The following is a 12,381-nucleotide window of genomic DNA, read 5'->3' as shown; positions in this document are numbered from 1 at the left end:
ATACACAGATTATGAAGAATCTCAAAAACTTTAGCTGTGCACGGTCGTCCTTAAGATATCAGCCCAATAACACTCAGCAAAATATTGAATAATTATCGTTATCAGTAAAATCCCAGAAAATATTGAGAGATGTTTTCTGTTAATATCGCACATCCCTAACTACTAACCTAAAGAAATACCAGAAAAGCACCATATAATACGATCTGACTCGTGTCAACAGTGACCAGGGATCGTGAAGCTCCAAAAAAAGCAATAAAAAAAAGTAGACCAGGTCTTCATATGAAGTTTTTGTGAGAAACACACTGAAAGTCCTGCAGCTGAAGCTCACGTGCGTTCACAAGTGTTTAGATCTGTTCCACACAGAAGAGTTGATTGGGATCTTGAGCTGGATGTGTTTGGGAGGTCCGACGCTTCATGTGTGTTCCTCTCTGTCGTGGTCCAGGGTTTTGGTTTTGTGACGTTTGAGACCAGTGCAGATGCAGAGAAAGCGCGAGAGCGTCTCCACGGGACCATCGTGGAGGGACGGAAGATCGAGGTGAGTCTGTCTTTCTCCTTCTGATGTTACCATTTCACACCTTTACTGACCGAATGTGTCCTGGAACGGCTTGAGAGGCTCAGCTCTGTGTGTGATGCATTATGGGAAGTGTGTGTGTGTGTGTGTGAGCTTAGCAATGCATGGTTGCATCTCTACTGCAGTCCCTTAGATTCTGTGAGTTTTTCGGCTGTTTTTTTGGATTGTAGTGTTGGTTATTAACAGCATGTGGTTATTTTCCCTTTTTGAAGTTCCTGATCTGTTTTGTACGGAGCATGCTCACAGTTAGCCAATCACATGCGTGCGTCTGATGCTGTCTCTGTTTCTCTGGTTTGAATGGCTTTCTGTTCGTGAAACATGTGCTTGGATTCTTCTGATACATGAGGACTGACGATTCGGAATGCTTTCACAACTTTGGTGTTGTACCTTTATTACGGATTAGATTAGAAAGCGGCTCACTTTCAGATGCTTGTGTACTTGTTGTTTTTAGTGCATTTGTAGATTGTTCTGTGAATCTGGGAGTCGAGGAGAAGCTTGTTGCTTGCCGTGTGTGTGTGTGTGTGTGTGTGTGTGTGTTCCCCTCGTGAGGCCCAGTGTGTTGCAGTGCTGGGTTCTGGGTGTTTTTATAGTTGTTGAACTCCTGCATGACCTCTGAGACGCTGCCTGTGTTTGTCTCTCATAGACCGGGGGAAAGTTCCTTTTTATTTCTTAATCCCTTTTTTTTTTTTTGTCACTTCAGGCTGTAGTCCCAAGTGAACTCATTTTTATTTCTAAATGAATCGGGACATTTGTTTTAGGACCAAGTGTGTGGATCAGGGCTGTCAAACTCATTTTAGGTCAAAGGCTAAACTGCACGAAACACTGAGTCGTGTTTTTAATGACCGTCGTCCAGTGCTACTAACCACCACTCTTATTAAAGAAGCACCACACCATCCTCCACTACTATTATTATGAAAGAATAAAGTAATTCACATCCATCTTTCACATGTTTATTATGGGGATAATATACAGTCAGCTGTCTGTTACTATAAGAGTCTGATCGTACAGTGCGTGATCTCTTAATAAACCAGGTCTGCAGTGAAATAAAGGCTTTTATTATTCCATTCAGACTCCTTTTTGATTTAAGCAGACAACATTTTTAAATAGTTTTTTGTTAATTGTATGACACTTATTTGTTCTTACCAAGAAGATAGCATTAAAAAAAAGAATAAAAGGAAAAAAATCCTTTAGATAGCATAATTGCTAATTAGAAAATATAAATAAAAATTGAGATGTTGAATTCAAAAAAAAAAATCGAATTGATGTATTTGTCATCCAGATTAGATTTCAGACGTGCAGATTTTAGCTGCATGCAGTTACTTGCGTGACACGACACACACACACACACACACACACACACACACACACGTATGTTCTGCTTGATTAGCAGAAGATCACTGCGGTGTCTGGAGTTTGGCAGCCCTGGTGTAGATGCATGACGCCTGCCCCGTTGCTCTGCAGCGCCCCCGGTGTCCGTGGCTGTTTGTGCATGGGAGCGCAGCATGAGTCGATCACACAGACATCAGATTCATTGGACAGCAGGAAACGGGTTTAATCTGGGCAGCAGCAGCACTTTATAACCAAATCAGATTCATCTGTTTGCTTTCTGAATGCCATTGTTTTCACTGTCAGATTCCTTTGATTTGAATCATTTGAAGAGAAGTTGAATTATCTGCCATGATATTATTATGTTGTATGTAATGACACCCTAATGTTTGTTTGTTTGTTTTCTGGAGAGCAGATCTGTGGAGAGAGCGATGCGCAGTCATCAAGCTCTTCACTCATGTCTCTCTCTCTCTCTCTCTCCCTCTCTCTCTCTCTCTCTCTCTCTCTCTCTCTGGCCAGTCTGTCTGTCCAGCTCTGCACTCGCTGTGTTTCCTGTCTGTTGCATCACTCCTGCACTCACTCTGTTTTTCTGACGGCTCTGATGTCACTGTCTAGGCCCCTCCCCTGAGTGATGTCACTGTCTAGGCCCCTCCCCTGAGTGATGTCACTGTCTAGGCCCCTCCCCTGAGTGATGTCACTGGCTCGGCATGTTAGCCTCACTAACTGCTCTCTTAGACGTACTTCCATCTCAACTTGCTTCTATTTTGGCCCGTAGCTCCAGCTTTGACTCGGTCTCATTTTCACACCCATGAATTGTGTGTGTGTGTGTGTGTGTGTGTGTGTGTGTTTGAGATCCTCTAATCACTCGTCCCTTTCTCCTCCTCCTCTGTGACACAGATGAAATGCGGCTGCTCTTTAGCGCTCCTACAGACAGATTTGATCACCTGAAGATTTGTCCTGTTGTTGTGTGAATGTCTGATTTGAGTTCCTCACTGGTCCTTGTGTGTTCTCCTCTCCTCTCCTCTCTGGTTCTTCACACGTCATTCTGGGCATAGTTTTTGTTGCTTTCTCTTCGGTTTGTTTTTTCTCTTCTTGTTCATTTTTCTCCTTTTCCTTTCTGTTCCCTTGACGATTTCTGTGTGTTGTTGTTATAATGTTGTCAGTCTCCACGGTAACTGCTCGCGTGTCGTCACGCCGTTTCCTGGCTCATGGTAAGTTTGTGTCTGTACGGCTTCAATCCCTGATCAATCCCACCAATCACACCCCTGAGCTCTAGACTCAGCCCTCCAGCTTTACACACTGTGGTCTTTGGCTCTTTTGCACTGATTAGTTTGTTATTTTTCGGAGGAACAGAGAGATGCGTTAGAGGCCTCGCGGAGACGACGGCAGCCCTCGTCCTCGTTGTGAAGTTTGGGCCGAACGCATCCTCCGTCTGTTCGCGGCTAGCGCAGCCGCCGCCTCTCCTCCTGAGGTCTGTCCTGATATACTCTTCATCAGAGGCATGGGGGAAAGAGCTTTATGAAATCATCATCATCATCATTGTTATATAGTCGCTAAGGACCCACAGATACTGACAGAAATTGATATTCCCTCCCCAGCGCTCACCATCTCTCTCATCATCATTAACACTTTCCCACGCACTGAGATGCTGATGAGACTGTCACACTAAACCCCTCCATCCCTCCATCCCTCTCCTCCATCCCTCCATCCCTCCGCGTCTCTTCTGATGAGCTCTCGTTAGGGCTGGGCGTTATGACCAGAGGCTCGCGTCACGCTATAAATAACCGTACATATAGTTTATAACACAGGTTATTTTGTCCTGCAAATTTAATGAGGTGTATATTTTTTTTAATAAGCTGTGAATTTTCCTCTCTTCATTTGGAAATTCATGGACCCAAACCAAAAGACCAGATCTTTTAACAGAAACCGGTTGCACCAGCTGTGCACAAGTTACAATGTTTCCTAGCTGCAACATACAGTTACAACTTGCACTGCAAAACATTTTTTGCACTGAAACCAAATCACACTAAATATTTACAGTAGCATCCGGCAAGTAATAATTGGAGCTTGAATTGCATTCAATACGTGTTGTCTTATATTTTACATACAAACTTCACACGTCACTTTAGATGTATATGAGTTGATGATTGATATACTGTTTGCATGATGTTAATATGGTTAACATTAATTCTAAGAGAGAGAAACATTAAATGGGGAAAAACAAACTTTTTATAGGGGCTCTAAACTGTGACCTCTGTGTACAATCCTCCATGTTCATGTCAGATCAAATGTTGTCAGATTCCTTTGATTTGAATCATTTGAAGAGAAGTTGAATTATCTGCCATGATATTATTATGTTTGTATGTAATGACACCCTAATGTTTGTTTGTTTGTTTTTTCTGGAGAGGCATATCTGTGGAGAGAGCGTATGCGCAGTCATCAAAGCTCTTCACTCATGTCTCCTCTCTCTCTCTCTCTCTCTCTCTCTCTCTCTCTCTCTCTCTCTCTGGCCTCCTCTCTGTCTGTCTGTCTCCAGCTCTGCACTCACTGTGTTTCCTGTCTGTTGCATCACTTCCTGTCCCGTGTCTGTTTTTTTGACGGCTCTGATGCATTCACTGTTTCTAGGCACCCTCCCCTGAGTGATTCACTGTCTAGGCCCCTCCCCTGAGTGATGTACTGTCTAGGCCCCTCCCCTGAGTGATGTCACTGGCTCGGCATGTTAGCCTCACTAACTGCTCTCTTAGACGTACTTCCATCTCAACTTTGCTTCTATTTTGGCCCGTAGCTCCAGCTTTGACTCGGTGTGTGTGTGTGTGTGTGTAATTGTTGTGTGTGTGTGTGTGTGTGTGTGTGTGTGTTTGAGATCCTCTAATCACTCGTCCCTTTCTCCTCCTCCTCTGTGACACAGATGAATGCGGCTGCTCTTTAGCGCTCCTACAGACAGATTTGATCACCTGAAGATTTGTCCTGTTGTTGTGTGAATGTCTGATTTGAGTTCCTCACCGGTCCTTGTGTGTTCTCCTCTCCTCTCCTCTCTGGTTCTTCACTCATTCTGGGCATAGTTTTGTTGCTTTCTCTTCGGTTTGTTTTTCTCTTCTTGTTCATTTTCTCCTTTTCCTTTCTGTTCCCTTGACGATTTCTGTGTGTTGTTGTTATTGTTGTCAGTCTCCACGGTAACTGCTCGCGCGGTGTCGTCACGCCGTTTCCTGGCTCATGGTAAGTTTGTGTCTGTACGGCTTCATCCCTGATCAATCCCACCAATCACACCCCTGAGCTCTAGCCTCAGCCCTCCAGCTTTACCACACTGTGGTCTTTGGCTCTTTTGCACTGATTAGTTTGTTATTTTCGGAGGAACAGAGATGCGTTAGAGGCCTCGCGGAGACGACGGCAGCCCTCGTCCTCGTTGTGAAGTTTTGGCCGAACGCATCCTCCCGTCTGTTCGCGGCTAGCCCAGCCGCATCTCCTCCTGAGGTCTGTCCTGATATACTCTTCATCAGAGGCATGGGGGAAAGAGCTTTGGATGAAATCATCATCATCATCATGTTATTATAGTCGCTAAGGACCACAGATACTGACAGAAGAAATGATATTCCCTCCCCAGCGCTTCATCACCATCAAAACATCATTAACACTCACCCACACACTGATAAGACTATCACACCAAACACACTAAACCCCTCCATCCCTCCATCCCTCTCCTCCATCCCTCCATCCCTCCGCGTCTCTTCTGATGAGCTCTCGTTAGGGCTGGGCGTTATGACCAGAGGCTCGCGTCACGCTATAACCGTACATATAGTTTATAACACAGGTTATTTTGTCCTGCAAATTTAATGAGGTGTATATTTTTTTTAATAAGCTGTGAATTTTCCTCTCTTCATTTGGAACTTCATGGACTCAAACCAAAAGACCAGATCTTTTAACAGAAACCGGTTGCACCAGCTGTGCACAAGTTACAATGTTTCCTAGCTGCAACATACAGTTACAACTTGCACTGCAAAACATTTTTTGCACTGAAACAAATCCACTAAATATTTACAGTAGCATCCGGCAAGTAATAATTGGATTGAATTGCATCAATAGTCTTATATTTTACCTACAAACTTCAGTCCTTTAGATGTATATGAGGATGTTAACATTTACATTCTAAGAGAGAGAACATTACTGGGGAAAAACAACTTTTATAGTGGCTCTAAACTGTGCCTCCGTGTACATCCTCCATGTTCATGTCAGATCAAATGTATTTATTTGTTTGTATTTGTATAGCACTTTTCACAAAGTTGTTTCAAAGCAACATTACAGAAAATCGTGATGTTAATATTTTAATAGTGTCAGCCTCAGACGTCACGTCCGCGGACCGCTGGCTAAACGTCTGATGCATATGGCACACAAAAGTGGAAACACTTCAGGAGTGTCGAAGTCGTCATCGGATTGGTTGAATTCTACAGGATTTCTGTGAGACATGCGTCGCATTCTGTAACGTTCCGCCTGGAAACAAATATACCGTGGCACCAAACCCCCCGAAACGAAAGAAGAAAGCCGTCGTGTTTACAGCTGTGACGACGAGCGCTAATCAGTATCAACTAAACACTAGAAACAAAAGTGTGTGACCGTGGCACCAAACCTTTAAAAAATGTCAGTTTTCCCACACCAGTCTGTTATTGTGGCGACATTTCCACGCCTTGAAACGAACCCCCCGAAACGAAAGAAGAAAGCCGTCGTGTTTACAGCTGTGACGACGAGCGCTAATCAGTATCAACTAAACACTAGAGTTTCAAAAGTGTGTGAAATATTTAAAGTTCGCAGCATATAATCTTTAAAATATGTCAGTTTTCCACACCAGTCTGTTATTGTGGCGACATTTCCACGCCTTGAAACATGACGATGAACGAAACGAACTGTGATTGGCTGTTTGACATGTCGGCCTTGACCAATGAAAGCTGCCACAGCTTCCAGACCTTCTGGCTACGCGAGACTAATATCTTAAGATCTTCATGCCATTAGCATCAGATCAGAGATGGGTGATGGTGTATTTTACATTTTGCGATGATAGAATCAATCAAGCAGTTGAGGTGTGCTGTGTAGGAGTTGGATTATCGAACATGCTTTTTACACTTTATGTGCTTTACAGAGAGCCGTGGCCTACTAGCTACGTTCTGCTTTGAGAACTAATTAAGCACATGGTTACTAACTCTCTAGTAGTTTCTTAACCTCTACTATGGACTTTACTTTCCAGTTTTAGTAAGAACTTGAGAACAGCTGGTGCAACCCAACTCTGAATCAACCGGAGCACCAGCAAAGATCTGCACATCGGCGTCTGATCTCACTGATGCTCTTCAGTCTGAACGGGATCAGATCAAGATCTTCCCAGAAGAGTGAAGCTGTTCGAGCAGCATGAGTGAGGTCAGACGCTGTCCAGTTCACCTCAGAGGTCCACACAGTGCTCTAGATGAGACCGTCGTTGTGTGTGTGCAGGAGGTCATGTAGTGTTAATTGTGTTCTTTGTGCTTCTCGAACAGCGTCACAGTTACACAGCATGGTAAGGTTTTCTGTTGGGGGGTCGTTGAGATCCCAGTGCAGTACTCTCTCCAGCGATGGACACACTTCACACGGTCATGGCGCCCGGTCCTAACACACATCTTCCATTTCATCTGTGATTGTTTTAATCACTCCATCATCATCATCATCATCATCATGCTTCCACCAGTTCAGCCCCAGATATCTGCTGATTATTGCACAGCCTATGAGCCAAAAACGCCCCTAAACACACACACACACACACACACACACACACACACACACACACACACATCGAAATTGTTCCTCAGACGATATTTCTGCCCTTATATTCATGTGAGGATGAGCAACTCTAGCTTGTTTTGGTCTTTGGTTTTGGACTCTCTCTCTCTGTGTGTGTGTGTGTGTGTGTGTGACAGTGTTTGCGTATTGGTCTTCAGCGTGTGAGAGAAGCGTGTTGATGCCTGCCGGTGTTTTCCGTCTTCATGATTTCATTTATTGTGACATGTAGCATATGCATCTCTCTCTCTCTCTCTCTCTCTCTCTCACCCATAAACTCCGTCACTCCTCACAAGGTCTGACAACAACCAATCACAGGCTTCCTTTCATTTGATGCACTTTGGTGTACTTGTTCATGACAAACTGGATGGCTTTTTGAGTTTGATGTTTCTGATTGGGTGGATTGTTCTCTCTCTCTCTCTCTGTCTCCCTCTTTTCTCCTGTTTTTGTGGTTTCATTGAATGTTGACTGGCTCTTTTTTTCTTTCCTGCATCCCTCTGTTTCTTAACACTTCTCTCCCCCCTCTCTCTTTGATATGATGTGTTTTTTTCACGAGGGGGCGGGATTAGGCTGCAGAGTATTTGGATTGGTCCATAGGCTGCATCTGATGCTTGCTGATTGGCTGATATGCTCGTTTCTGGTTAATGAACTGTAATTGGCTGAATGTGATTTTGCTAAGAGCTGTGCACAGTGTATTGATTTCGTCATGTGTGATCTCTTTGTTTCTCTCTGTTTATCTCTCCTCCATGTTAGCAGTTGAATGCCCTGTTTTTCGTTTGCTTTTACGCATTGATTTCTGGGTTTTTGTGTTGAATGTTTGAAAATCAGTGGGAGTTTTTTATGATGCATGAAGCAATATAAGGGAATATCAATGAGTCCACAATTTCTGCTGTAGCTGTAAATTTACTTCAAAGAACTGTTAAAGATATGTTCCTTAATTCTGAGATTTGGGTGACTTGTGAACTTAACCAGATGTTAATAAGGTAATGCTCAGTGACTGAATGATGTGATCTGCAGGCGTTTGGATAAGAGCAGCTCTAGACTGAGTGCAGCAGCGCTCTGTTTTCTGTCTCTGATCAGATGCTCGTTCTCTCTCTGATGAACAGGTCAACAACGCTACGGCTCGAGTGATGACCAATAAGAAGATGGTTAGCCCGTATGCTAACGGAGAAGGCCTCAGCACGCTGACCTACGGTAAACCAGCTCAACACAGTTCTCAGGGTTTGTTCAGTTGTTAGTGACGCGGCTAACCTGAGGCTCTTCTCTCTGTTTGGCTTCAGCGGGGTGGAAGTTGAGTCCTATGATGAGCGCGATGTACGCACCGGAGCTCTACGCAGGTGAGACGCAAACGGATTTTCCCCTCTCCTGTTTAAGTGCATCATTGCTCTGTGTTAATGACTGTTCGGTGTAAACAAGACTTTAAAAGCCAAAGGAGGCAAAACAATGTTGTCGAAGCTAGCTCTGTTTACTCACCCCCATGTCATCCAAGATGTTCATGGTTTTCTTTCTTCAGTAGATTTTGTAATTTATTTTTTTTAGGCTTTGAGGAAAACATTTCAGGATTTTTCTCCATCGAGTGGACCTCTGTTGTTCCCAGTGGGCTCAAATTGCAGCTTCAAAAGGCTCTACAGCAGGGGTCGCAACCTTTTCGGCATGATGTGCCATTTTACATTTTTCTGGTTAACCACTGTGCCAACACCAAGCCCCCCCCAACCCCCCCGCCCCCCAAATACACTTTGTGTACACACATTTTTAAATGATACGATAGAAAACAAAAGCCCTTTTTGATTTTCATGCAATTTTCATACATTTTTTAAACTTTTCAGAGGTTTCTGACACACGTACAGTGTTAGCGTACTGAACACTACTGTATGTGTGTGTGTGTGTGTGTGTGTGTGTGTGAGAGAGACAAGGCCAATGCATTAGAACGTTCAGTTTAATCACCGTTCTATATTAATGCGCTGCTTTAATTGATGCGCGTGCGCACACACACACACACACACCACTCACATACAGAGATCTGAGAATCACGCTGTGCAAAAAGTAATATTCATAAACTTCTTGTCAGCGCTGCCACATGACTTTTATTAATCAATACTGAATCACATTATATTTCTCAGCAACGAGGGTAAACTCAGCTTCATTATGTGTAGAGAGAGACACAGACAATATACACCTCTCTCTCGCTCGCTCTCTCTCTCTCTCTCGCTCTCTCGCTCTCTCACTTTCAAAATGGCCATATTTGAGAAGAAAAAAATTTGAGTAGTTTGCATCACTGGATATAGCTTTCAGTCATTTAACATTTGTTGTAAAACGTATTGTTAAAAGTGGACTAATATGAAAGTAAAAGAGAAGTGACGTGACAACAGCCAAGTTTGACCCATACTTGGAATTCGTGCTCTGCTTTTAACCCATCCAAAGAACACACACACAGCAGTGAACACACACCCGGAAGCAGTGGGTAACATTTATGCTGTAAAAACGGGGGTTCGTAAAAGTGCTCAAGGACACCTCAGTCGTGGTATTGAAGGTGGAGAGAGAACCGTACATGCACTCCCCCCCTCCACCCACAATTCCTGCCGGGCCCGAGACTCGAACTCACAACCCTTCGATTGCAATTCCGACTCTCTAACCATTAGGCCACGACTAATATTAATGATTTGCAGCTTCATCTTACCTCGCTCTCTTTTACGTCAAACTGACGCCTCGCACTCTGCTTCTGTCAACAATAAACCCCGCCTACTTTGATTTGATTGGCATCTCAGTCATTTTGACATAGACGAGCGCTGAGGCTTTGATCTGATGCAGCAGTATGTGCAGCGGTCGCGCACGCATCCGTTGAGTAGCGCAAGTTAATTCTCACACTTCAAGTGTTTATAGCTCCTAACCGGCTGTGTGACTGAGATGTTATGAGAAAAATGTACGTCAGTACCAGTTTTCTCCTACTGTGTGTCCAGTGATTATGCGTGCCACTTTTCTGACCCCTGCTCGCGGATCCCCAGCCGAGGATGATTATCTCTCTGCGTGCCCCGGCTGTTATTAAAAAAAAATGCTTTAACAATACTTTACTAGATCCCAGCATCGAGGAAGAAGGGTCTGATCTAGTGTGAAATGTAAAACAATGATGTTGGAGGAGAAAATCAGATGGAGTTCATCACTACCAAAAGGTAAAACAATGATGTTGGAGGAGAAAATCAGATGGAGTTCATCACTACTTCTGCCTACGAGCTTTCTAACGTGATTACGTAATGTGAAGCTTTGAACACGCAGCACAGCGCTAGAGCAAGATGAGCATTTGCAGTTTTTTTAAAGAAAATCACTGATCGTTTCACTAGATCAGACCCTTATTCCTCGGCTGGGATCCTGTAGAGCCCTTCGAAGCTGCAATATGAACCCATTGGGAACAATAGAAGTCCACTATATGGAGAAAATCCTGAAAAGTGTCCCTGCAGCACAGAAGCAGTCATCAGCAGCACAGGTATATTTGTAGCAATAGACAACAATACATTGTATGAGTCACAATTATACATTTCTCTTTAATGACAAAAATCATTAGGATATTAAGATCATGTTCCATGAAGATATTTTGTAAATTTCGTACCGTAAATACATAAAAACTTAATTATTGATTAGTAATATGCATTGCTAAGAACTTCATTTGAACAACTTTAAAGATGATTTTCTCAATATTTAGATTTTTTTGCTCCCTCAGATTCCAGATTTTCAAATAGTTGTATCTCAGACAAATATTGTCCTCCTAACAAACCACACATCAATGGAGAGATTATTTATGCAGGTCAAAATTTTTACCTTTATGACCTCCAGGTCATATGTTTTCCTCAAAAACCTTAACTTCTTTTCTGCTGAAGAAAGAAAGACATGAACATCTTGGATGATGTGGGGTTGAGTAAATGATCAGGAGATGTTTCTTCTGGAAGTGAACTAATCCTTTATCTCGTACGAGTGTGATTCCTGAATGATTGTGTGTCTGGCTGTAGTTCCAGGGTTTCCGTATCCCACCACCGCATCCACCGCCGCAGCTGCAGCCGCCAGCCTCAGAGGAGCACATCACCTGCGGGGTCGAGGCCGGCCCGTCTACGGAGCGGTGCGCGCCGCGGTTCCTCAACCTGCCATACAGGCCTACCCCGGGTAACACACACACACACACACACACACACACACACACACACACACGTCACAACAGACAGACCTACACCCACCACACACACATACACTACTCACACACTCACACATACATACATACATACTACACACACACACACACACCACACACACACACACACACACACACACACACAGAGACACAGACACACTCACACAGACACACTCACACAGACACACACACACACAGAGACACAGACACACACAGACACACACAGACACAGACAGACACACACAGACAAACACACACACACTCTCTCACACACACACACACTCGCAGCAGATCTGAGTTCCTCTAGTGTTCTGCATGCTGCATGACTGTGTGCTGCTTCTGCTGTACTGCTCACAAATGAGACCAGCTGATGTGAACATGCAATCAAATGACAAAAAAGTGCCATTTTTTTCCCGACCCGTTTATTGAGAAATGCAGTGTAAATCTGGCTCAAATGCATCTCGATGGGAATCGAAAAGGCGACTTTTTTTCCTGTTGGGGTAAATGACTGAAGTGC

General features: G+C 43.8%; 1 protein-coding gene across 1 annotated transcript in view; it reads left to right on the top strand.

The window, feature by feature from the left end:
- LOC109085918 (RNA binding protein fox-1 homolog 2-like) overlaps positions 1-12,381 on the top strand; it is a 28,416-nt gene that overhangs the window by 15,778 nt on the left and 257 nt on the right. Inside the window, exons 5-8 of the mRNA XM_042725254.1 lie at positions 443-535; positions 8,797-8,884; positions 8,971-9,027; positions 11,689-11,839. Of these exons, the coding sequence (XP_042581188.1) occupies positions 443-535; positions 8,797-8,884; positions 8,971-9,027; positions 11,689-11,839 (389 nt within the window). The remainder of the gene's footprint in view (positions 1-442; positions 536-8,796; positions 8,885-8,970; positions 9,028-11,688; positions 11,840-12,381) is intronic.

The sequence above is a fragment of the Cyprinus carpio genome, chromosome B6, assembly GCF_018340385.1.
Source record: "Cyprinus carpio isolate SPL01 chromosome B6, ASM1834038v1, whole genome shotgun sequence".
NCBI lineage: Eukaryota > Metazoa > Chordata > Actinopteri > Cypriniformes > Cyprinidae > Cyprinus > Cyprinus carpio.
Note: the sequence above shows the minus strand (reverse complement) of the source record. Positions and strands in the feature narration are given on the sequence as shown.